The 27,345-nt window shown below is 46.8% G+C and overlaps 1 protein-coding gene across 1 annotated transcript; it reads left to right on the top strand.

The window, feature by feature from the left end:
• The first annotated feature begins 10,637 nt into the window (after nucleotides 1–10,637).
• LOC129355827 (potassium voltage-gated channel subfamily V member 1-like) lies at nucleotides 10,638–22,314 on the top strand. The gene is given in 8 exon segments (XM_055025439.1): nucleotides 10,638–10,783; nucleotides 11,503–11,676; nucleotides 11,679–11,802; nucleotides 15,880–16,152; nucleotides 16,154–16,545; nucleotides 20,960–21,220; nucleotides 21,223–21,426; nucleotides 21,429–22,314. Coding segments are annotated over 7 exon segments (1,467 nt in total). The 5' UTR covers nucleotides 10,638–10,783; nucleotides 11,503–11,519; the 3' UTR covers nucleotides 21,485–22,314.
• The last annotated feature ends 5,031 nt before the right edge of the window (nucleotides 22,315–27,345 follow it).

Here is a 27,345-nt window from a genome sequence, read left to right as displayed (position 1 = left end):
ATCTATTGATCACCTTCAGTAATCAGATCTATTGATCACCTTCAGTAATCAGACCTATTGATCACCTTCAATAATCAGACCTATTGATCAGCTTCAGTAATCAGACCTATTGATCAGCTTCAATAATCAGACCTATTGATCACCTTCAATAATCAAACCTATTGATCAGCTTCAGTAATCAAACCTATTGATCACCTTCAATAATCAGACCTATTGATCAGCTTCAATAATCAGACCTATTGATCAGTTTCAGTAATCAGATCTATTGATCACCTTCAGTAATCAGACCTATTGATCACCTTCAGTAATCAGATCTATTGATCAGCTTCAATAATCAGACCTATTGATCACCTTCAATAATCAGATCTATTGATCACCTTCAGTAATCAGACCTATTGATCACCTTCAGTAATCAAACCTATTGATCAGCTTCAGTAATCAGACCTATTGATCAGTTTCAATAATCAGACCTATTGATCACCTTCAGTAATCAGACCTATTGATCAGTTTCAGTAATCAGACCTATTGATCACCTTCAGTAATCAGACCTATTGATCACCTTCAGTAATCAGACCTATTGATCAGCTTCAATAATCAAACCTATTGATCACCTTCAGTAATCAAACCTATTGATCAGCTTCAATAATCAGACCTATTGATCACCTTCAGTAATCAGACCTATTGATCACCTTCAGTAATCAGACCTATTGATCACCTTCAGTAATCAGACCTATTGATCACCTTCAGTAATCAGACCTATTGATCACCTTCAATAATCAGACCTATTGATCACCTTCAATAATCAGACCTATTGATCACCTTCAGTAATCAGACCTATTGATCACCTTCAGTAATCAGACCTATTGATCACCTTCAGTAATCAGACCTATTGATCACCTTCAGTAATCAGACCTATTGATCACCTTCAGTAATCAGACCTATTGATCACCTTCAGTAATCAGACCTATTGATCACCTTCAATAATCAGACCTATTGATCACCTTCAGTAATCAGACCTATTGATCAGCTTCAATAATCAGACCTATTGATCACCTTCAGTAATCAAACCTATTGATCAGTTTCAATAATCAGACCTATTGATCACCTTCAGTAATCAAACCTATTGATCAGCTTCAATAATCAGACCTATTGATCACCTTCAATAATCAGACCTATTGATCAGCTTCAGTAATCAGACCTATTGATCACCTTCAGTAATCAGACCTATTGATCACCTTCAGTAATCAGACCTATTGATCAGCTTCAATAATCAGACCTATTGATCACCTTCAATAATCAGATCTATTGATCACCTTCAATAATCAGATCTATTGATCACCTTCAGTAATCAGACCTATTGATCAGCTTCAATAATCAGACCTATTGATCAGCTTCAATAATCAGACCTATTGATCACCTTCAGTAATCAGACCTATTGATCACCTTCAGTAATCAGACCTATTGATCAGCTTCAATAATCAGACCTATTGATCACCTTCAATAATCAGATCTAATGATCACCTTCAGTAATCAAACCTATTGATCACCTTCAGTAATCAGACCTATTGATCACCTTCAGTAATCAAACCTATTGATCACCTTCAGTAATCAGACCTATTGATCACCTTCAATAATCAGACCTATTGATCACCTTCAGTAATCAGACCAATTGATCAGCTTCAATAATCAGATCTATTGATCAGCCCTGGTTTCTCTTCAGTGAGAAAAAATGAGCCATAGATTCATTCAGACGAATCGTTTTGTCTTTATGAGACAAACTGATCAAATTTATTACTTACATGTGAGATTTTCACATCCTTTATTTTATTTTATTTATTTTGTGTTGGCTTATTGTCTGGGGATAAATTGGTTCAGTTTCATCGTTTAAACACTCAAATATTAAAATCATAAAATCATCGGGTTTGATGCTTCCTGGTCTAAATACTGAATCATATTTCAGTATTTAGATTCAGGCCAGTTTTGACTCTGTACTTTATTATTGTCCTCAGAATAAGTTTGGTGGCAGCTGCACATTTTCACGGCCGGTCAAACTTTCATTCTTATACATCCTGACTTGTGCGTAAAATATGGCGCTGCGCAGTTTTGTGCAGCGCAGTTTTTGTGCAGCGCAGTTTTTGTGCAGCGCAGTTTTACACATGAGGCCTCTGGTGTTGATATTAAAGAGTCAATATTCATAAACATCCAATCAGAAAAGGGAAAACTGAACAAATGCAATTTTAAGGAGTTCTTATGGTGAATGAATAGTTTCTGAGGAAGTTAAAATGTAATTATGTATTTGTATTAAACTGTTATCAATAGCCTTATCAAAGTATTCCCAACAACAGCTACCATGGAAACGGAGACAAGTAACAGACAAGCTGATTTCTATCTCCGCCAAGTGAAACCAGAACCGTTCTGACCTGAAGCGGACCGGGCCGAACAAGTGGTTCTGTTCCAGACTTCTGGGTTCTGACTCCGAACCGTGGCCGAACATCTGCAGACTCATTTCTAGAAATAACTCGGCTAGACGTGCACTGGGATCAGGCGCGCGCACTGGGATCAGGCGCGCGCACACTGTGACGGATCTTCTTTATTTGCATCACGTGCACGCGAGTTGGCGCGCGGAAACTTAAACCTGCTAGTCGCCTGTTAGCTGATAGTTAGCAGTCAGTAAACTCCGCAGGTACTTTGAGTGACAAACTCTGACGGTACTGGTCCATCCGAGTCCCTGTGGTTCCGACCCGCTAGTTATCACCCTAAACCCCAGTGTAAACAGTTTAACCAGCCTCACTCCAACCAGCAGGAAGCAGCTAGCTGTTAGCTCCGGTGTTAGCTTTAATAACATACCGGTACCAGTTCTGACCACAGCCAGAACCAGCCGTAGCGCCGCTCCGCGCCGCGCCTCCCCCGGTCCAAACATAGCAGAGAAAAGTTTACCTGGTCCCGGAGATTCGAACCGAACCAGAGCGCCACTCAGCTGTCTGTCAGTCATCAAGGCGGGATGGCTTCTGGGCGGGACCACGGCCATGGTAGCTATGCTCATTGGTTGAGACGTAATGACGTTCCCATGTGTTCCAGTTGTAGTCACGACACCGCCCCCTGCTGCCCAGCCGCGGGATGTAAATACAGAGGGAGTTCTCGTGTTATGAGACAGACAGCATGTTTAGTTGAGGAGCATCTCCTACATCAGGGATGTCAAAGTCAAATATAACCAAATTTATTACAAGCCGAGGGCCAGCTTGGGTCTACGTTAACTAAAACATATTGAAATGATTACACAAAGCCTGTTGAACCGACAGTGGCGGAGCCAGAGGGGTGGCCGGGGTGGCACTTGCCACCCCCAACAGAGCCCTGGCCACCCCTAGTGCCACCCCACTGGAAATGGTCATTTTAAAATATAATACTTATGAGATCGGCAAAGATTTGCCAGGAAAACTGTAATTTCCGACTGTCCCTGAAGGCAGACCGATGCCCGACGCTGTTCATTGGTTAAACTGACATGTCGGTCCTGCTTGATCCAAAACACATCCGCGGCTTTAGAGTTACACCGTCCAGGAGTTCTGCAGGTATTTACAACATTTTACCGCTCAGCGGTAACCGCTGTTACCTTCCTAATGAGAGGCGGCTCTTGTCATACATTTCTAAAAAGAAAAAAAATGGTTGTGTACCGCTGCGTAGTGCCTCGTTTATTATAAAACACTGGTAGATCGTGTTTTAACATATGTTTTAGTGACATGCTGCCCTCTAATGTTTTATATCTCCCAGCTCTTGCTTGAAATGTGTGGTAAGAATATGAGAAAAACCATTAAGTTTTATAATGACTGAAATGTAAGTAGGCTATGTCAAATGAAAGCTTTGAATTATAACCTAACTAGTTATTTTAATTAATGTTAATGTATTTTTAATTTAGTATTTTAGCTAGTATTAAGAATTAAAAAGAGGAATAACTTGATTTAGCTCTTTAAGTAATTCTTCTTTGTCCCGAATTCTTGTGTCTGTGTAAGTGTGCAGAGAGAAAAGAGCAATCATACGACGTCAGACTTCAGATATCCAGAGTTTTATCCAGAGAAAATCAATCCAAGAAGAATGTTGCAATAAGCATCTCACCTAGATCATCAAAAGTCCAAGACATGACAAAACAGAAACAATTAACTGAGTAAAAAGGGAAACAGAAACAAACAAAAGATGCATCTTCTGGGAAACTCTCACTCAGCACAAAGAGATTCGGACTTCAGCTCTAAAACAAACCATTTTATAATAATGTGTATTCTTCATTTAAATATATGCATTAGGAGGTGTGTTTTCCTTTGTGTGGGCCTTCCCATTGATTTTATTACCTCCTGCTAAAGAACCCAAAGGCAGATATATGGATCGTCCAACTGGGTCTCTGCCGCCGTACCAGGCGTCTCCTGCAACTCTCCCTGAGCTAAATTTACGACCTCTGTCTGTTTTAGTTTTCTGCCTCAAATGATTCCACAAGAAAGTAGTTTGTATTTTTAACCAAGCTTGCACAAAATGTAATGCTAAATAATGACTATAAGTTTGGATCTAAGAAGTAACTAATTCAAAACATGCTTAAAGAAATATAGTTAATTCTAATATAGATAAAATTATTTATGAAAAGTTTTAAGATCCTATTGAACTTTTGAACCACGCTCAGGAATTTGTTCACTGCCTGGCAGACAGACTCCCTGTGTAAAGAGATTCTAGGCTGTTTTCTGTAGAATCCTCCCTAAGAATTTATATAAGTTCAGAGATTCAGCAGTTGTTTTAGTTTGGATCTTTATCTAAATTTATATGAACATAGAGTGTACTTTAGCTTTCTATGGTATATTTCATATGTATCAAAACTATCATGTGCAGTATTGTGCTAATTTAAAATATTATTTCAACACTGGTCAGTTGGCTCTCGATGGTCCCTCTGTAGAAGGTCTGAAGGATGGGGGGCGGGAGGGATGCTCTCTTCATCCCACGCAGGAAGTGCATGCGCTGCTGGCCCTTCTTCACCAGTGAGGAGATGTGGGGAGACCAGCTGAGGTTGTCGTTGATGTGCACCCCCAGGAACTTGGTGCTGCTGACGACCTCCACTGCTGAGTCGTTGATGAGGAGTGGTGTGTGGGTGGGTCTGGATTTCCTGAAGTCTACGATGATCTCCTTGGTCTTGTTGACATTCAGGATCAGGTTGTTTCCTCTGCACCGGTCCACCAGATGCCGCACCTCCTCCCTATAGGCCGTCTCGTTGTTGTCCCGGATGAGGCCCACCACTGTGGTGTCGTCCGCGTACTTCAGGATGTGGTTGGATCTGAAGTGTGGACGGCAGTCGTGGGTCATCAGGGTGAACAGCAGGGGGCTCAGGACACAGCCCTGAGGGGTGCCGGTGTTCAGGGTGATGACATCGGAGGTGTTGTTCTCCATTCTGACAGCCTGGGTTCTGTCAGTGAGGAAGTCCAGTAGCCAGTTGCAGAGGGGGGTGTTAATTCCTAAGGGGCCCAGTTTGCCCACCAGGTCTTGGGGGATGATGGTGTTGAACGCTGAGCTGAAGTCCAGGAACAGCATCCGCACGTGGGTGTTCTTCTCCTCCAGATGCTCCAGGCTCAGGTGGAGAGCAGTGGAGACTGCATCCTCAGCACTGCGCTTGGACTGGTATGCAAACTGGAAAGGGTCGTGTGATGGGGGGAGCGTGGAGATGATGTGGTCCTTAACAAGTCTTTCGAAGCACTTCATGATGGTGGATGTCAGTGCGACGGGGCGGAAGTCGTTAAGGCATGTGATGGTGGTTGACTTCGGGACCGGACGGACAGTGGCAGACTTGAAGCACCGTGGGACGACAGCCTGGTCCAGGGACGTGTTGAAGATGTCGGTGAGCACGTGGGCCAGCTGGTCCGAGCATTCCTTGATTAGCAGACCTGGAATGTTGTCCGGACCTGCAGCTTTCCGCGCGTTGACCTTCCTCAGAACCTTCCGCACTGCTGATGTTTCTAGTCTGAGCGCCTGTTCATCGGGGAGTGGCGTCGCTTTCCTCGCAGGGTTGTTGTTCAGCTCCTCAAATCTTCCGAAGAAGTTGTTGAGCTCGTTGAGGAAGCCAGTGTCGGTCTGGCAGGATGGGGTGTGGGTTTGTAGTCTGTGATAGACTGGATGCCCTGCCACAGTTTCCTGGTGTTGTTGGAGTCCTGGAAGAGACCCTGGATTTTCCGGCTGTGGGCTCGCTTAGCGTCTCTGATGGTCCGGTTCAGGTTGACCCTCGCAGACCTGAGAGCCGCAGCATCACCAGATCTGAAAGCAGCATTGCGTTCTCTCAGCTTCGTTCCCACCTCCTTGGTCATCCAAGGTTTTGGTTTGCCCGAGTGACTATTGTTTTTGTTGCTGTCTCTTTTCCATGCACCAACTGATATAGTCGGATACAGATGCAGCGTACTCCTCCACGTTGGTGCGCTTGTTTTTTGTTTGCTGCTTCCTTGAAGATGCCCCATTCAGTGCACTCAAAACAGTCCTGCAGTGCAGACATGGCGCCCTCAGGCCATACTCTCACCTTCTTCACTGCAGGTCTCTCTCTGATGAGCAATATTTTATTATGACTGTCGATAACCTCAAGGAAAAACATTTTCAACAAGCAAACAGAAAAAAATGTATAGTTTTGAAAAACTCAATATGTTTCTTAATGTCAAGATAAATACATAAATTAAAGAGCATGCAGTATAAACTGAAACTGCATTATTGTGCTGCTCTACGACGTTCATATTCTTGTCTTTGTGTGTTTCTGAGAAGTTTGATAGATTATATTCTTTCATTACAGCCAAACTTTCTCCACACAGAAACACACAGGCAGTGATGGCAAAGTTACTTTTATCAGATTACTGATTACTTCTTGAAAAAAGTAACAGTTAGATTACTGATTACTTGATGTGGAAAGTAATTAATTTACGTTAAAAGTAACTATTTTAGTTACTGTCAGCAAATGCTAACAGCTGCCTGTGAACATCACATTGATCTTTCCCAATAATTAATTGCAAGTTATTTTATAATGATTACATCAACAATGTGTCTCCACTTATATGGTTGAACTGAAGGAGAGATTGTTTAATGGTTACAATAGTTCAAAAAACGTTAGTAATTTGCGCATGTTCTTGTGTTTCTATTGTCTGGAAAACTATCAATAGGGTTTAGACCCCCAAAGCCAGCCCTGCGTTACGGCCCTGCGTTTGTTGTCACAGCGCACAGAGGGCCCCCTGCTGCTCTGCAACTCAGATGGCTGCACAGATTAGTGACACTTATATTAATAATTATAATTTACACAACTTTACGGACTTGTTTTGATGTTTATTGCGCTGTTTGCAGTTTTCTGGAGCGCAACGCGAAGCTTGACGTCATTCAGAGGTAAAATATTAACTTGACATGAACAAAGACAAGCGGGACGGATTATGAGTCTGACTAAAACTGACTGGATGTCAGACAAATTCTGGGTTTATGTCGCTTATTAAGCCCATAAAAAGCGACTCATTAAATCTACAAGCGACTTTAAAAACCAAGCTCCAAGCCGCTTATAATAATCTGACTTGGTGAGCGAAACTCAACATAGTTCCTGTTTTTCCAGTGACAAAATGCGTCTCCCTCATTGTTTCTGTCGCATACTCCCCAAGCCGCGGAAAAATGACAAAATAGTAAACGCAAAGTGATTTCAATAAGTAACTGCAGTCTGACTACCTGATTTGATATAAAAACGTCAGTGACGCGTTACTGACGTCACTGCACACAGGTTGGCCTTTACCTCCGTGAACATGAACCCTGTTCTCAGCGTCTCTACGCGTTCAGCCATTTTGAGGAGGGAACCTGAAAGTTGATCTCTGCTCTGAATGCTGATGAACTATGAAGCCGCTTGTGCTGCAGTGACGTCGCGGGCTACCGATGCATTGTGGGAAATGTAGTGTTGGTGCGTGTGTAACAGAGTTTATGTTGTAGAATCCCACTTGCTTTATATATTATCAGTGCAATGGGAAATAGCGCCTCCTCTCTGTGTGGCTGGTTATATGCTGCTGTAATCAGTGCCAGTCTATGGAAGCTGCAATAGAGGTGAGTTTCATTCCTCAGCACGGAAAAGTGTTAGAAACACATAAAATATTATTCTTCATAACTTACATCAATAGTGTGCAACTACTATTTATGATTTGTGTGCCTGGCATCAATTTTGCACTTTTAGTTTTGATAACATTGTAAAACACTTTCTGTGCTAAGTTAAAGTCAACGTGATGCTCTGTTGTAGTGTGCTGAGGGAAGCTGAGCCGTTGCATTGATTCCAACCCGATCTGTTCTCATTCAGGAAATAAACTGCCTGTTCACCCAGAACTCCTGGTCTTCATTAAACATCTACACAACGCAGAGTCCAGGGGTTACTTGGGTCGGCCTGGTACAGCGGCGTGAAGCAGAACCCGGTTACACGTGCAAAACGCCAGCGAGTCGCTGTGGCCTGTGGCCCGCGGGCCGGTTCTAATAGTAATTAAATATCATCCTGGGGCCACAGATGATTAATTTGCGGGCCGGATCCGGCCTGCGCACCTTGACTTTGACATATGTGTCCTACATTATTGATGATTAGAAAGCTTTGTCAAATATTTATCAGTTTTAATGATCAAAACAAATGAGTTAATTTCAAAATTCTCAACAATATTTCTCCTAATAAAGCACTTTGTCCTCTTTAATCTTCTCCACATTCTGTTTAGAAAACTGGATCCGAAACGTTTGTTTTGTTTCCAGTTTTCCACCTTGAAGAATAAACTGTGACCAACACACCTGAAGATACAGTCAGCGGATACATCCAGGAAAAAACCTACAGACAGATAGAGCTAGAGTGGGTAGATTTCACACACAGAACTCCACGGCAGCCGTTTCCGCCATGCAAGAGAAACAATTAAAGCCCAACAGGAAGTCAGAATTTTTGTTTTAAAGTCACTTTTATTAGATAAAAATCAGCCAGGATGCTTACTCCAATATCTCAAAAGCAAAGCTTGAATGGGCTTCCATACTTTTTTAAATTGAACTCAGATCAGATCAATGCATCTGACAGATCTCAGAGCAATTGATTTATAGAATAGAATAGAAGAATAGAATAGCATTTATTGTCATTGAACAGGATTCAACAAAATTTCTATTGCAACTCCCGTGCAAAAAGTCAAATATATACAATATAAAATAAACAAACACCAATAATAATAATAATAATATTATATACAACTAAAATGAACTAAAGGCACTCAACCACACCAAAGAAGAAGCAGCAGGTCCAATTATGGTAAAGTGCAGATGATGTGACAGTGCAAGTGCAGAACAATATGGCTGTGTGGGGGTGGGGGTGTATGTGAGGTTATGATATGTGTGGGAGGGGGCGGCAGGGAGTAATGGCTCTGACGGCTGGGGAAGAAACTGTTTCTCAGTCTGTTTGTTGTAGTCCGTATATTCCTGAACCGCTGGCCTGATGGCAGCGGCACAAACAGTCTGTGGCCCGGGTGGCTGGAATCCATGGCTATGGATCCAGCTCTCTTCTTGACCCGGCCTATGTAAATAGAGTCCAGGTCCGGGAGGGGGCATCCCACAATGCCTTGTGCTGTTCTCACCACCCGTGTCAGTTGTTTCCTCTCCAGTGCTGTGCAGCTACCATACCACACAGTCACGTTGAGGCAGAGGACGCTCTCGATCGTCGCCCTGTAAAAGTTCAGGAGCAGCCGTGAGGAAAGTCCAGCCCGTCTCAGTTTCTTCACGGCTGCTCGTGAACTTTTACAGGGCGACGATCTGTTCTACAAATTGCTGCTTTAATTTCCCGTTTGTGTTGATTTATTTTACAAACTTCTAATATATGAGTCACTTATAAACGTTTTTATAAGTGACTTTTTCACGATTAAAATAAAGGCTCAATAATAAATGGTTATATTGCCATGGTTCTCCACCAGATGGCGCCATCTCTCTTATCTATTATAATCTGTGGGCTGAGCTTAACCGCTGTGACTGTGTGGTTCTGACCCAGTTCGTCAGAACCAGGGGAACATCATGGCTGAACCAATGAAAGCATGAATGAAATAAAAGCTGCATTCAGCCATTCACCGCTTCAGCCTGACACAAGGTGGCGCTGCAGAGCCAGAGCTCAGAATGTGGAGCAGCCGCCATCAAGATGGACTGGAAACCAGTTTGTTTCCTAGCAACAGGAGATAATAGCAGCTCGTGCAAGACGGGCGATTGGTCTGACTGGTTCTGGTTCTGGTTCAGTTCTAACTTTATAAAATGTCTGTTGTGACTCCAGGACTTCCTGCTGTTCAGTTTTGGACCGGTGGTTCTGATTGGCGCTCTGTCGCGGTTCAGTTTGGTTAAAATGGTTCTGATCCTTCAACCAATGATGGATCAGAAACGTTGGGATGAGTGAACCGGGACGGCTTCTCCAGGGTTCTGTGTGTGGAACTGGGTTTGGGTCAGAGCCGACCCGGTTCAGAGGCAGAACCTGGACCCAGAGGAAATCATGAGCAGCTCAGGAAGAGAAGGATCTAAAAATAAAGCAAAGGAACAGAAATAGGACCAGGAGGAAGAGGAGGAGGATGCTCCTCCTCCTCTTCATCATCCTCTCCCTCCTCCTCCTCGTCTTCCTCCTCCTTCAAACTGCAGCGCCAACCTGAGCGGAAAGCAGAAGCTGCTGGACCCGCCGACCCGGCAGGCCCGTCAGAAGCTCCGGCTGCTGCAGCGTTCTTCGTCTCCAAGTGAGGAAAGTTTCCAGCAGACGATCCGACAGCGACTCCACGGAAACCAGGTCAGAGTCTGCTGGTTCTGGTTCTGGTTCTGGTTCTCATCTTCATGCTCCTGGAGGTTCTGGCGGTTCAGACGGGATGGGCAGCTGACCTCTCAGCAGTAGTGACGGTTCTGATGGGGTCGGGTTCAACAGGTTAGGTTTCTTTCCTCTGAGTCCCGATGGCAAAAGGAGAGGACGCATTAAACACCAGAACCTGGTTCTGATTAGAACCAGAACCCAGAAGACCAGATTGGACCGAACTGAAGCGAACCAAACTGGACCGGGCCGATCCAGGAGCCAGAACCTCTCTCCACAGACGCTTGATATGAGTGTCTCCGTTAGCGCAAACAGCCTCCCCTAGTGGCTGAGAGTTGGAACAGCAACAGAATGACAGCATCCTGACTCTGTCCTCTCATTGGTTGCAGAAAGGCCAGGGGCGGGACTTCAGGGCATGTCTGCAGTGAGTCCTCTAAGCCAATCAAAATCCAGTCATGTGACCTCAACACAAGGGGGCGCCACCTCTTGACTGACAGAGCATCAAAGAAGCATTGTGAGGGAGGCCCCTCCTCCTGCCGCCCTGGGCAGCTGCCCATGTTGTTGAAATCAGAAACCCCACGGTCGCTCTCTCTCTCCTTCCCTCTCTCGCCCCCAGCATCTGTTCCTGTCAGATCCAGATGTTCCCCAGACATCAGTGACCAGAGCGCTTCTGACCCAGATGTGTCCTGTCTCCTTTTCTCCAGCTGCCGCCTCGTCCTCCATGGCGGGCCTGGAGGCGTTCGCTGACGCCGCCTCCCTGCTGTCTTTGAACTCCAGCGTCTTCAGCGAGACGCCGGCGCCGTGCGTGAGGGACCCGCTTGACGCTCTGGTCGTCAATGTCGGGGGGAGTCGCTACGTCCTGTCCCAGGAGCTGCTGGCGTCCACCCAGAGACTCGCCTGGGGAAGCTGGTCTGCTGCGGTCGAGACGCTGCGCTGGAGCTCTGCGATGACGCAGACTTCCTCCTGAATGAATTCTTCTTCGACAGAAGCTCCCAAACCTTCCAGTAGGTTTTCCTCTGCACTCAAAACAGCCATCATCATGCAGCATTCCTTTGACCTTTAGCCCAAGTCAGGGGGGCCGCCGTCCTGCAACTTTTAGATACGTCTCCATTTCAACACACCTGAGTCAAATAATGAGGTCGTTACTCTGGAGGCGACCTCCAGGGAGGCGACCTGCAGGGAGGCGACCTCCAGGGAGACGACCTGCAGGGAGGCGACCTGCAGGGAGGCGACCTCCAGGGAGGCGACCTCCAGGGAGGCGACCTGCAGGGAGGCGACCTCCAGGGAGGCGACCTCCAGGGAGGCGACCTCCAGGGAGGCGACCTGCAGGGAGGCGACCTCCAGGGAGACGACCTCCAGGGAGGCGACCTGCAGGGAGGCGACCTCCAGGGGGCGACCTGCAGGGAGGCGACCTCCAGGGAGGCGACCTGCAGGGAGGCGACCTCCAGGGAGGCGACCTGCAGGGAGGCGACCTCCAGGGGGAGACGACCTGCAGGGAGGCGACCTCCAGGGAGGCGACCTGCAGGGAGGCGACCTCCAGGGAGGCGACCTCCAGGGAGGCGACCTCCAGGGAGGCGACCTGCAGGGAGGCGACCTCCAGGGAGGCGACCTGCAGGGAGGCGACCTCCAGGGAGGCGACCTGCAGGGAGGCGACCTCCAGGGAGGCGACCTCCAGGGAGACGACCTGCAGGGAGGCGACCTCCAGGGAGACGACCTGCAGGGAGGCGACCTGCAGGGAGACGACCTCCAGGGAGGCGACCTCCAGGGAGGCGACCTCCAGGGAGACGACCTCCAGGGAGGCGACCTCCAGGGAGGCGACCTCCAGGGAGACGACCTCCAGGGAGGCGACCTCCAGGGAGGCGACCTCCAGGGAGGCGACCTCCAGGGAGGCGACCTCCAGGGAGGCGACCTCCAGGGAGGCGACCTCCAGGGAGACGACCTCCAGGGAGACGACCTCCAGGGAGGACCTCCAGGGAGACGACCTCCAGGGAGGCGACCTCCAGGGAGGCGACCTCCAGGGAGACGACCTCCAGGGAGGCGACCTCCAGGGAGGCGACCTCCAGGGAGGCGACCTCCAGGGAGACGACCTGCAGGGAGGCGACCTCCAGGGAGACGACCTGCAGGGAGGCGACCTGCAGGGAGGCGACCTGCAGGGAGACGACCTCCAGGGAGGCGACCTCCAGGGAGGCGACCTCCAGGGAGACGACCTCCAGGGAGACGACCTCCAGGGAGACGACCTCCAGGGAGGCGACCTCCAGGGAGGCGACCTCCAGGGAGACGACCTCCAGGGAGGCGACCTCCAGGGAGGCGACCTCCAGGGAGGCGACCTCCAGGGAGGCGACCTCCAGGGAGGCGACCTCCAGGGAGACGACCTGCAGGGAGACGACCTCCAGGGAGGCGACCTCCAGGGAGGCGACCTCCAGGGAGACGACCTCCAGGGAGGCGACCTCCAGGGAGGCGACCTCCAGGGAGACGACCTCCAGGGAGACGACCTCCAGGGAGACGACCTCCAGGGAGACGACCTCCAGGGAGGCGACCTCCAGGGAGGCGACCTCCAGGGAGGCGACCTCCAGGGAGACGACCTCCAGGGAGGCGACCTCCAGGGAGGCGACCTCCAGGGAGACGACCTGCAGGGAGACGACCTCCAGGGAGACGACCTCCAGGGAGGCGACCTCCAGGGAGACGACCTCCAGGGAGACGACCTCCAGGGAGACGACCTCCAGGGAGACGACCTCCAGGGAGGCGACCTCCAGGGAGGCGACCTCCAGGGAGGCGACCTCCAGGGAGACGACTCCAGGGAGACGACCTCCAGGGAGGCGACCTGCAGGGAGACGACCTCCAGGGAGGCGACCTCCAGGGAGACGACCTCCAGGGAGACGACCTCCAGGGAGGCGACCTCCAGGGAGGCGACCTCCAGGGAGACGACCTCCAGGGAGACGACCTCCAGGGAGACGACCTCCAGGGAGGCGACCTCCAGGGAGGCGACCTCCAGGGAGACGACCTCCAGGGAGACGACCTCCAGGGAGACGACCTGCAGGGAGACGACCTCCAGGGAGGCGACCTCCAGGGAGACGACCTCCAGGGAGACGACCTCCAGGGAGACGACCTGCAGGGAGACGACCTCCAGGGAGGCGACCTCCAGGGAGACGACCTCCAGGGAGACGACCTCCAGGGAGACGACCTCCAGGGAGGCGACCTCCAGGGAGGCGACCTCCAGGGAGACGACCTCCAGGGAGACGACCTCCAGGGAGACGACCTCCAGGGAGGCGACCTCCAGGGAGACGACCTCCAGGGAGACGACCTCCAGGGAGACGACCTCCAGGGAGACGACCTCCAGGGAGACGACCTCCAGGGAGACGACCTCCAGGGAGGCGTCCAAGAGCTGCAGGACAGCAGCCCGCCAGGACCAGGACTGGATGCTTAGACTACCTTTCAAAACTGAAAGTCTCCCTTAGGGCTTTATTCCTGTCGTTCTGCCGTCAGATCAGCCTGACAAAGCGCCGCGTGATGACCCAGCTCCTCGGGTCTAAACGCCGTGTGCACAATAAAATGTGTGGCGCCATATTTTACATCAAAAATTAAAATGTATTTGGCGTGAAATATAAAAATAATATAAATAAATCTGCTTTGAAAGCTTTGACCTGCTGTGAAAATGTGCAGCAGCCAAGTAAACTTTTTCTACCTAAAGCTCACCGAACGTCACTGGACCGGTACCGGTACCAGGCCCTTCTGTGCCCTGAAAGCACCTTTAAATAAATAGATTATTATTATTGTTACAGATACTTACCTGGTACAACAAGGCCGTTGCCATGGTTACGGCTGCAGACTTCTGACCAGTGTTGAAATAATATTTTAAATTAGCACAATACTGCACAGGATAGTTTTGATACATATGAAATATACCATAGAAAGCTAAAGTACACTCTATGTTCATATAAATTTAGATAAAGATCCAAACTAAAACAACTGAATCTGACTCTGAACTTATATAAATTCTTAGGGAGGATTCTACAGAAAACAGCCTAGAATCTCTTTAGACAGGGAGTCTGTCTGCCAGGCAGTTAACAAATTCCTTAGCATGGTTCAAAAGTTCACTAGGATCTTAAAACTTTTCATAAATAATTTTATCTATATTAGAATTAACTATATTTCTTTAAGCATGTTTTGAATTAGTTACTTCTTAGATCCAAACTTATAGTCATTATTTAGCATTACATTTTGTGCAAGCTTGGTTAAAAATACAAACTACTTTCTTGTGGAATCATTTGAGGCAGAAAACTAAAACAGACAGAGGTCGTAAATTAGCTCAGGGAGAGTTGCAGGAGACGCCTGGTACGGCAGAGACCCAGTTGGACGATCCATATATCTGCCTTTGGGTTCTTTAGCAGGAGGTAATAAAATCAATGGGAAGGCCCACACAAAGGAAAACACACCTCCTAATGCATATATTTAAATGAGGAGAATACACATTATTATAAAATGGTTTGTTTAGAGCTGAAGTCCGAATCTCTTGTGCTGAGTGAGAGTTTCCCAGAAGATGCATCTTTTGTTTGTTCTGTTTCCCTTTTACTCAGTTAATTGTTTCTGTTTTGTCATGTCTTGGACTTTTGATGATCTAGGTGAGATGCTTATTGCAACATTCTTCTTGGATTGATTTTCTCTGGATAAAACTCTGGATATCTGAAGTCTGACGTCGTATGATTGCTCTTTCTCCCTGCACATTTATACAGACACAAGAATTCGGGACAAAGAAGAATTAATTAAAGAGCTAAATCAAGTTATTCCTCTTTTTAATTCCTAAACAGTATTTATACCAAATGACATGAATATGTATTGATGGAGGCGACGGGCGGAGCAGCAAATCATGAAGCAAGTCTGATCGCAGCTCGGCTTCAGACATCTTGAGTCTTTTCTAAATTTGTTTTAGTGAAAACCGCGCAGAGTTTTATGCCCCTGATGTCTGTGGAGAGGAGGAAACATCCAGTCAGGGCTGATCTGGTTTCAGGTCCACCACCTTTCTCATGTTCCAGAAACGTCAGGCTGTTCAGGCTTTGTTTCATTCATTTCTTTGCTTGGTCCAGGTATGTGATGAACTTCTACCAGACGGGTCACCTTCATGTCATGGAGGAGCTGTGTGAGATCTCCTTCCTCCAGGAGATCGAGTACTGGGGCATCGACGAACTCCGCATCGACTCCTGCTGCCGAGAACGCTACTACCGCCGCAAGGAGCAGAAAGAGTCCCTGGATGTCCAGCAGGAGTTTGAGACTGATGAAGAAGAGGAGGACTTTGTAGGTACGCTCTGTCCAGGCCTGCGTCGGCGTCTCTGGGACATTCTGGAGAGACCGGAATCGTCGCGCCGCCCGAACTTTTGGCTCCCTCTCCATCTTCTTCGTGGTGCTGTCAGTCGTCAACATGGTGCTGATCTCTCTGGACCTGGACCAGGACTTCGGCGTGAGCTGGCTCGGCGCCAGCGGGCCGCGGCTGCTCGACGGCGTGGAGTACGTGTGCGTCCTGTGGTTCACAGGTGAGCTGGTGCTGCGCTTCGCCTGCGTCCGGGACAAGTGCCGGTTCAGTCGAAGCATCCCCAACGTGATCGACCTGCTGGCCATCCTGCCCTTCTATGTGACGCTGGCAGTGGAGAGCCTCCATGGCGGCTCCACCGAGCTGGAGAACGTGGGCCGGGTGGTCCAGGTGCTGCGCCTCCTCCGGATCCTGCGCATGCTGAAGCTGGGTCGACACTCCACAGGTAAACGCTTCACTAGAAAGTACACCTCAACTCTTTCTCTCAACCATTAAAGCTTAATAGAACTGATTTGGGTCAGATGTTCTGGGTTTCCTTCTGCAAGGTTTACTGGGACCTTAGCTCATCCCAGTCTTACTGGGTGGAGTTTTAAGGCTTCCTGCTTCACCTGTTCACTCTGACTCGATCTGTTTTCTGTGGTGCTGCAGTCGGGACTTTGCCATGGCCAGTCCAGAGCATGGACTCTGTCAGCGTTTCCCCAGAGAAACAAACTAAAACATAATACCTTCCCAGTAGGAAGGAGGTTGTGCAGAGCAGGTTCCCCTGTAGCGGCATTTAATGGCCCCTCTGTGAAGATCGACTTTTTGGAGAATACTGCACCAAGTATCAAAGCCTGACTGCTTGATCGCTCAATGCCAACCTACCAGAGTGACTATAAGGCAGTTATCGTCACGGTTTGCTCTGGGCCGTCAGTCTGGTGCGAGCGCATGCTCAACGTGTGGTGTGTGCGTTCACAGTGGAGCTGGTCCTGGCAGCGCTCTGTGTCTGTTCATCCAATCACAGATTCCCTTCATTTGCCGCACAAAGAGCAACCAGCGGGTCAACACATTGCCCAGAGCGGCTACATCATTACTAAACATGAGTTCCATGCAGCTTTTCTCAGCCTGGCTGCTTGTTGTGTCCTAAATATTCCTGAACAAACTGGCTGTTTCCTGTTTTTGAAACCACAGCCGACAAAGAGCAGCGTAATGCGGCGAGGCGTGAGGACCAATCACAGGTCCCCCTGACTCCCCCATTCCCTCCTGATGTGAAGAGAAAGCAGCTGGCAGAGAAAACACGGATTCAACGTCTGATATTAGCAAAGACTCCATGAGCTGAAGAAGCCTCTCCGATCACTCATGAATAATGCAGGAAGCAGAGGAAACTGGAGCAGGAACCCAGAATAACCAGAACCAGCACCAGTAACTAAAGTGACGTCAACAACATCTTTACTCAAGAAACAGGATGAATGTCCTGAAGGCAGATCAGAGCAACACAGTCTTTATCTTTATCCTGATCCTGTCCTTTCTGAACAGGATCAGGAAAAGGTTCAGGGCTGAACCAGTTCTTTATCCTCTCTCTCCAAATCCTGGTCTCTGGGAAAGACCATCATTCAGTTCCCCAATGAACTGGTTCTTTTCTCTGAACAGTTCCTGAATGAACTGGTTCCTTATGTAAACAGTTCCCGAATGAACTGGTTCTTTTCTCTGAACAGTTCCTGAATGAACTGGTTCTTTTCTCTGAACAGTTCCTGAATGAACTGGTTCTTTTATGTAAACAGTTCCTGAATGAAACTGGTTCTTTTCTCTGAACAGTTCCTGAATGAACTGGTTCCTTTATGTAAACAGTTCCTGAATGAACTGGTTCTTTTCTCTGAACAGTTCCCCAATGAAAACCGGTTCTTTTCTCTGAACAGTTCCTGAATGAACTGGTTCTTTTCTCTGAACAGTTCCTGAATGAACTGGTTCCTTTATGTAAACAGTTCCTGAATGAACTGGTTCTTTTCTCTGAACAGTTCTGAATGAACTGGTTCCTTTATGTAAACAGTTCCTAAATGAACTGGTTCTTTTCTCTGAACAGTTCCTGAATGAACTGGTTCTTTTCTCTGAACAGTTCCTGAATGAACTGGTTCTTTTCTCTGAACAGTTCCTGAATGAACTGGTTCCTTTATGTAAACAGTTCCTAAATGAACTGGTTCTTTTCTCTGAACAGTTCCTGAATGAACTGGTTCTTTTCTCTGAACAGTTCCTGAATGAACTGGTTCTTTTCTCTGAACAGTTCCTGAATGAATGGTTCCTTTATGTAAACAGTTCCTGAATGAACTGGTTCTTTTCTCTGAACAGTTCCTGAATGAACTGGTTCTTTTCTCTGAACAGTTCCTGAATGAACTGGTTCCTTCATGTAAACAGTTCCTGAATGAACTGGTTCTTTCTCTGAACAGTTCCCCAATGAACCGGTTCTTTTCTCTGAACAGTTCCTGAATGAACTGGTTCTTTTCTCTGAACAGTTCCTGAATGAACTGGTTCCTTTATGTAAACAGTTCCTGAATGAACTGGTTCTTTTCTCTGAACAGTTCCTGAATGAACTGGTTCTTTTCTCTGAACAGTTCCTGAATGAACTGGTTCCTTTATGTAAACAGTTCCTGAATGAACTGGTTCTTTTCTCTGAACAGTTCCTGAATGAACTGGTTCTTTTCTCTGAACAGTTCCTGAATGTACTGGTTCTTTTCTCTGAACAGTTCCTGAATGAACTGGTTCCTTTATGTAAACAGTTCCTGAATGAACTGGTTCTTTTCTTTGAACAGTTCCTGAATGAACTGGTTCTTTTCTCTGAACAGTTCCTGAATGAACTGGTTCTTTTCTCTGAACAGTTCCCCAATGAACCAGTTCTTTTCTCTGAACAGTTCCTGAATGAACTGGTTCTTTTCTCTGAACAGTTCCTGAATGAACTGGTTCCTTTATGTAAACAGTTCCTGAATGAACTGGTTCTTTTCTCTGAACAGTTCCTGAATGAACTGGTTCTTTTCTCTGAACAGTTCCTGAATGAACTGGTTCCTTCATGTAAACAGTTCCTGAATGAACTGGTTCTTTTCTCTGAACAGTTCCCCAATGAACCGGTTCTTTTCTCTGAACAGTTCCTGAATGAATGGTTCCTTTATATAAACAGTTCCTGAATGAACTGGTTCTTTTCTCTGAACAGTTCCCCAATGAACCGGTTCTTTTCTCTGAACAGTTCCTGAATGAAACTGGTTCCTTCATGTAAACAGTTCCTGAATGAACTGGTTCTTTTCTCTGAAACAGTTCCTGAATGAACTGGTTCTTTTCTCTGAACAGTTCCTGAATGAACTGGTTCCTTTATGTAAACAGTTCCTGAATGAACTGGTTCTTTTCTCTGAACAGTTCCTGAATGAACTGGTTCCTTTATGTAAACAGTTCCTGAATGAACTGGTTCTTTTCTCTGAACAGTTCCTGAATGAACTGGTTCTTTTCTCTGAACAGTTCCTGAATGTACTGGTTCTTTTCTCTGAACAGTTCCTGAATGAACTGGTTCCTTTATGTAAACAGTTCCTGAATGAAACTGGTTCTTTTCTTTGAACAGTTCCTGAATGAACTGGTTCTTTTCTCTGAACAGTTCCTGAATGAACTGGTTCTTTTCTCTGAACAGTTCCCAATGAACCAGTTCTTTTCTCTGAACAGTTCCTGAATGAACTGGTTCTTTTCTCTGAACAGTTCCTGAATGAACTGGTTCCTTTATGTAAACAGTTCCTGAATGAACTGGTTCTTTTCTCTGAACAGTTCCTGAATGAACTGGTTCTTTTCTCTGAACAGTTCCTGAATGAACTGGTTCTTTTCTCTGAACAGTTCCTGAATGAACTGGTTCTTTTCTCTGAACAGTTCCTGAATGAACTGGTTCTTTTCTCTGAACAGTTCCTGAATGAAACTGGTTCCTTTATGTAAACAGTTCCTGAATGAACTGGTTCTTTTCTCTGAACAGTTCCTGAATGAACTGGTTCCTTTATGTAAACAGTTCCTGAATGAACTGGTTCTTTTCTCTGAACAGTTCCGAATGAACTGGTTCTTTTCTCTGAACAGTTCCTGAATGTACTGGTTCTTTTCTCTGAACAGTTCCTGAATGAACTGGTTCCTTTATGTAAACAGTTCCTGAATGAACTGGTTCTTTCTCTGAACAGTTCCTGAATGAACTGGTTCTTTTCTCTGAACAGTTCCCCAATGAACCAGTTCTTTTCTCTGAACAGTTCCTGAATGAACTGGTTCTTTCTCTGAACAGTTCCTGAATGAACTGGTTCCTTTATGTAAACAGTTCCTGAATGAACTGGTTTTTCTCTGAACAGTTCCTGAATGAACTGGTTCTTTTCTCTGAACAGTTCCTGAATGAACTGGTTCTTTTCTCTGAACAGTTCCTGAATGTACTGGTTCTTTTCTCTGAACAGTTCCTGAATGAACTGGTTCCTTTATGTAAACAGTTCCTGAATGAACTGGTTCTTTTCTCTGAACAGTTCCTGAATGAACTGGTTCTTTTCTCTGAACAGTTCCCCAATGAACCAGTTCTTTTCTCTGAACAGTTCCTGAATGAACTGGTTCTTTTCTCTGAACAGTTCCTGAATGAACTGGTTCCTTTATGTAAACAGTTTCTGAATGAACTGGTTCTTTTCTCTGAACAGTTCCTGAATGAACTGGTTCTTTTCTCTGAACAGTTCCTGAATGAACTGGTTCTTTTCTCTGAACAGTTCCTGAATGAACTGGTTCTTTTCTCTGAACAGTTCCTGAATGAACTGGTTCTTTTCTCTGAACAGTTCCTGAATGAACTGGTTCTTTTCTCTGAACAGTTCCTGAATGAACTGGTCCTTCTCCCCCTGCAGGCCTGCGCTCTCTGGGAATGACCATCGCTCAGTGTTATGAGGAAGTCGGCGTGTTGCTCCTCTTCCTCGGCGTGGGAATCTCCATCTTTGCCGCCCTGGTGTTCGCCCTGGAGCACGACCTCCCGGCTTCCACCTTCACCAGCGTGCCGGCCGCCTGGTGGTGGGCCACCACCTCCATGACCACGGTGGGCTACGGCGACGTGCGTCCCGACTCGGCGGCAGGGAAGACGCTGGCCTTCCTCTGCATCCTGTCTGGCATCCTGATCTGGCGCTGCCCATCGCCATCATCAACGACCGCTTCTCCGCCTGCTACTTCACCCTGAAGGTCCGGGAGGCCGCGCTGCGCCACGCCGACACACTCCGGAGGCTGACCCGCGGCTCGCTGGGGGGCGGAGCCGACCCCACTGGGGGCAGAGCCAACCTGAGGGACGCCTACGCCCGCAGCGTCCTGGAGATGCTGCGACTGCACCGCGAGAAAGGGCAAGCACGCGCAGCAGTGGGGGCGACGAGCTGTGGGGCAAATGACGTGCTGGGGTGCAAATAACCGGCTGGGGGCGGGGGTTAAATTAGCGAACCTTGTTGCCCTGGTTCCACTCAGAGTTCATCTAGTCAAACAGGAAGTGACATTCGCTGCAGTCATCATCCTTCTGGCTCCGTACCGGTTCGTCCTGACCCGGCGGCTCCAGAACCGACAGCAGCATGTTTACGGAGGAGACGCCGGGATTCTGGACCGGCCCGGTTTCCCACAGGCTGTTCTGGCCCAGCTCAGAAACAGAACCTGTTTACCCAGAGGTAAACAGATTGTCAGCGGGAGAGCGGGTCCAGATCCCGGTTTTGTTCCCGCTGGTGCCGTGGATTGGATGAGGCGGGAGGAGGAGCAGAATCGGGCCTGGCTCAGAGCGGTTCTGAAATGGAACCAGTTCAGAACCAGAAAGAGTTTCCAGCCAATCAGGAAGGAAAAAGTCCTGCTGAAGGAAACTGGACCTGGTAGAGAACCGGGTCAGCAGGCGGTTCTGTTCAGTAGGACCAGGTCTCTGAACACTTCAGGCGTCGGTTCTGTGCAGGAACCAGGAACAGAACCTGACTGGGTTGCGCCGGAGTCCACGCAGCCGTGTGATGCAGAAATAATGATAAAAGAAACAAACAAAAAGTTAAAGAATAAAAAACTAAAACTGTTTGTGCAGATTATTGTTACTGTGTAGAGAACCAGGTGGCATTTTGACCCAATAAACTATGGACCCAAATCAATCTAGTTTGTTCCTTGACAGACAAAACACCAAAGTGGAACCTTTCTATTCTTGTGTTTCTGGTACGACCATAAAGCTGACGCACAGCTACATCTGCTAGCAGCAGTGATGAAGCTGCTGCTCCCGTTCATATGGGCTCTTTGCACCTGCCGCGCTGACGTCACATCCGCATGCGCATATGCGGCTATTTTTTTTCCGCTTTACGGTTAACGTAACCGACCATGACCGGAAGGAAAGACAAAGTCATATTTCAAAAGCAATTTAAGCAATACCACGAACACTGTTGTGTTCCACGGTGCATAACGTCCTCCAAACATAACGGCCTTTTAAGTTTTCACGGATTTCCGAAACATCCTGAGGTAAAAAGACGGTGGCTTATAAATATTTGCGGAGTCAAATTCAAGCTAACAGCTCATAGCAAAGTTTTCAGCCTTCACTTCCCTCCAGATCAGCTTTTTCAACCTAAAACTGCAGGTGGGAGAAGAATGGTAAAGAAAGGAGCCGTCCCTTTGTTATTTCAGTGGAACAACTTCTGAGTTCAGCCTGAAAGAGCCAGTGTTTGGGAACGAGTGAGCAGACCAGAGCCTGACTGACAGCCAGCAGCTGTGATGCACTTATGCTGATCACGATTATTGCTCTGTCCCAGAACCAGCTAGCCTGGACATGGCAATAAATGAAAATGAGAAATTAAAAGAAGAAATAAAAGCTGTAACTAACCAGATTAAAGAACTAAAAATTCAATCTGCCTTTGGATTACAAAGGTTCGCTGGGTCTGACAATGACATACGATTTTACACAAGGTAAGCTAAGCTAACACCGCAACAAACCTTTTCTTTTTAAAATTTGGGTTACTCGCCCCACCTCTGGTTTCTTAATTAAATATGTCTGAACTGGAGGAGGCTGTAAACACAAACCCACAAGAAGCATGTGTAGCAAGTATGTAAAAAAAATTGTTATATTTCATCCCAAATCCATCTTCATTATCTATGTATATTTGTTTTTCTTCGATTTCGAGTTGTAATTTTATTTTGGTAAAGAAGCTTTTATTTTCTTGTTTCCTGTTTATTTTCTTGTTTCCGGTTTTGCATCACATCCGGTGTGTTCGCGCTACTCCTCTGTTCGCGCCGAACTGCGCTGGGGAGAGGTGAGTGTACTAGCTGTCATCAGTTTGTTTGTGAAAATATTCAAAATATTTTAAAAAAGTATGTTTGATAACTTAACATATCTTATATATTGGTTTTCTACTGTTTTATGTTGGTGCAGCTCTGTATTGGGTGTTTGATTCCCACCGTTTCGACATTTGTTGAGTTTATCAAGCCAACCTGGTTATTTCTATTTTTGGTCGTTTAAGGTGTGTGCTGTGTATGGGAAGGTCGGAGCCCAGACCGCTGCACTGATTTATTTTTGTTTCAAACAGAATGAACCTGCTAGACATCCCGAGTCTTCGTCTGCTGGTCCCTTTTATTACACAACGCAGAGTTCAAGTCGGCTACACATGCACAAGTAGTAAAACGAAATAACACGTAGGCCTTAAGGAACACGGCCTTATATTTATCAAAATAACAAATTTGAACCTGAACATTCAGCTGAACTCAAACTGAAAAAAATGATAGTGCTGCCCTACTTTTAAGTCATGGGGCTTCTCATGCTTCGGAAGCAAAAGCCTGATGTGATCTCCCCCGTTACTTGGTCTCTGTTTGACACTAACGACAACAAACACAATCAACTATACACTTAAAAATAAATACAATATTGTACTTAGAAAGAATAAGAATGTTTAGATATATAAATAGCACAATTGTATGAGTAAAATGTCCGAGAATATTGCATATTAGCATAAGCTAAAGCTAACATTAGCCACGAAGTTTAAGAACTTTAAAGTAATACTCACCCTCGTATCCATGAATATATGATGAGACGTACATCTGAAAACCTTTTTCTAGTTTGCTTGATGGGGCTTTGGATCCCGCCTTACAAATCCGATACGTCATTAATTGTTAGCTTTGGCAAGCCCTGCAAACACCTACTGTAAAATGACATGTTTAATGTACCGGAAAAACGCGGAAGCTGAGGTGCAAAAGAGCCCATTTCCAAACAATCTGCTGCTGGAAAAGATGCTAACAGGATGCTAAAAGCAGTTAGCATTAGCGAAGCTATGCTAGCCTAAAATAACTCTGAATGCTATACAGGTAGCAGCTAGCGCTAATGTCGGGCGCAGCGGCAGCAGAAAGAAGCGGGTCAGAACACGTAGAACCGGGCAGCTGTTGCAAGAGTTTCCCGTTTAAATGGAGATTGCAAACGCTTAAGAGAATTCAATTATTTTTAACTATTTAGAAATTAGTATATTAACAGCCTGTCCTAATCAATACTAGAAAGGGCAAATTGAATGAAATTAATTTTCAAAAAACGATCAGACACGTCAGCTTACAAGTGCAGGTGGAGACGTTATGTTTAATAAATCAGCTGTTCTAATCGACATTTGAACCAAACCAAATCTGAAACAGTTTCTGAAATATATCTTTCAATCACAATAAATATCCAACAAAAAGTCTGCAGTTATTTGCTCAAAAAATGTATCCATGCACTCACAAAAATAACGATGGGGCCCAAATGATTCATCTGTCTGTGTCCGAAAAATGAAGGGAAATAAGGAAACGTCTCACCAGGTTTATGGTCCTGGCGGTCTCTTTCTCCAGGCCTGGAATGAACTCCAGTCTGTCCAGGTATTGGGGCCGGACATCGGCCCGATTTGACGTCCTCGAATTGGGCCGACAATCTTCCAGAGAAGTCCTAGTCCCTCCAGCGTTCGATCAAGCTTCCCCAACAGCCCAGGATCTCTCTCCAGGCAAAACGTTGGAGCTCCACCGGCCCAGCTTCCGGCGTCTCTTTCATAAAGAAAACATGAAAATAACTAAACACGCCCAAGCTGGAACCAATCAGGAACAATCAAGGAACCAATCAGGAAGTAATCAGGAATCAACAGATGAGTTTGGATGTCTGAAGAAGGCGCAGCATGTGCAGCTCCTCTAATCAGTTTGTGTGCAGAGCTCAGATTTCCTCATGCTGCCTTGTCTTGTTTTGCCTGCTGTGGGTTTAGTGAGTCTGAAACGTCTCACAAGAAAAATGTCTAAGACTAAACATAAGAGCGAACATCCTGCTTACTGCGTTAGCATCGAGCTAGCTTCACAGAACAGAAACGCTGTAACGGAAGCCTGTTAGGATTGTCCTGGACGCTGGAGCAGCAACAGATCCAGGTTCCTCAAGGTTCTCTCCAGGTTTCCTCCAGGTTCTCTCCAGGTTCTCTCCAGGTTCCCTCCAGGTTCTCTCCTGGTTTCCTCCAGGTTCTCTCCAGGTTCTCTCCTGGTTCCTCCAGGTTCTCTCCAGGTTCCCTCCAGGTTCTCTCCTGGTTCCCTCCTGGTTCCCTCCAGGTTCTCTCCAGGTTTCCTCCAGGTTCCCTCCAGGTTCTCCTGGTTCCCTCCTGGTTCCTCCAGGTTCTCTCCAGGTTTCCTCCAGGTTCCCTCCAGGTTCCCTCCTGGTTCCCTCCAGGTTCTCTCCTGGTTCCCTCCAGGTTCCTCCAGGTTCTCTCCAGGTTTCCTCCAGGTTCTCTCCAGTTCTCTCCAGGTTCCCTCCAGGTTCTCTCCAGGTTCCCTCCAGGTTCCCTCGCCTGCTCTGAAACAAGACAAAGTCTGACGTCATAGAAACGCTTTCCAAGCTCAATGAGAGCTGATGGTCTGGAAGGGAAGTTGGGGAACCAGATAGAGAACAAAACCGACACCAGCTGAAGACAAAGAGCTGAAAGAATATCGATCTAATCAGGAAGGTCGTTTGGGTCCCAGTTGCTGAATGGAGGCACTGGAACCTGCAGCTTTGTGGGATGATGATGAAGAAGAATAAGATCATGATGTAGATGATGAAGATGCTCGCCTGGTGGTTATTAAAATTTGCCAGGCTTCAATTCCCGGGGAAAAGACGCCGGTGTCCTTCATAGACGTCGCCACCGCCTGGGTCCCAAGGCGAAGGATCGCCGCTCCAGGAAGACCTGCTGTCTCACCACCATCCATCCAAACATCCATCCATCCATCCATCCATCCAAACATCCATCCATCCATCCAAACATCCATCCATCCATCCATCCAAACATCCATCCATCCATCCAAACATCCATCCATCCATCCAAACATCCATCCATCCATCCATCCAAACATCCATCCATCCAACCATCCATCCATCCATCCATCCAACATCCATCCATCCAAACATCCATCCATCCATCCATCCAAACATCCATCCATCCATCCAAACATCCATCCAACATCCATCCATCCAACCATCCATCCATCCATCCAAACATCCATCCATCCAAACATCCATCCAACCATCCATCCATCCATCCAAACATCCATCCATCCAAACATCCATCCAACCATCCATCCAAACATCCATCCAACCATCCATCCAAACATCCATCCATCCATCCAAACATCCATCCATCCAAACATCCATCCATCCAAACATCCATCCAAACATCCATCCATCCATCCATCCAAACATCCATCCATCCAAACATCCATCCAAACATCCATCCATCCAAACATCCATCCATCCATCCATCCATCCAAACATCCATCCATCCAAACATCCATCCATCCATCCAAATCCATCCATCCATCCATCCATCCAAACATCCATCCATCCAAACATCCATCCATCCATCCAAACATCCATCCATCCAAACATCCATCCAAACATCCATCCATCCAACCATCGATCCATCCAAAAATCCATCCATCCAAACATCCATCCATCCATCCAAACATCCATCCATCCAAACATCCATCCATCCATCCAAACATCCATCCAAACATCCATCCAACCATCCATCCAAACATCCATCCAACCATCCATCCAACCATCCATCCATCCAAACATCCATCCATCCATCCATCCAAACATCCATCCAACCATCCATCCATCCAAACATCCATCCAACCATCCAAACATCCATCCATCCATCCAAACATCCATCCAACCATCCATCCAACCATCCATCCATCCAAACATCCATCCATCCATCGAAACATCCATCCAAACATCCATCCAACCATCCATCCATCCAAACATCCATCCAACCAACCATCC

The sequence above is a fragment of the Poeciliopsis prolifica genome, unplaced genomic scaffold (genome assembly GCF_027474105.1).
Source record: "Poeciliopsis prolifica strain line A6 unplaced genomic scaffold, Auburn_PproV2 SCAFFOLD148, whole genome shotgun sequence".
NCBI classification, from domain to species: domain Eukaryota; kingdom Metazoa; phylum Chordata; class Actinopteri; order Cyprinodontiformes; family Poeciliidae; genus Poeciliopsis; species Poeciliopsis prolifica.
This window is presented reverse-complemented; position numbering and strand designations above follow the sequence as displayed.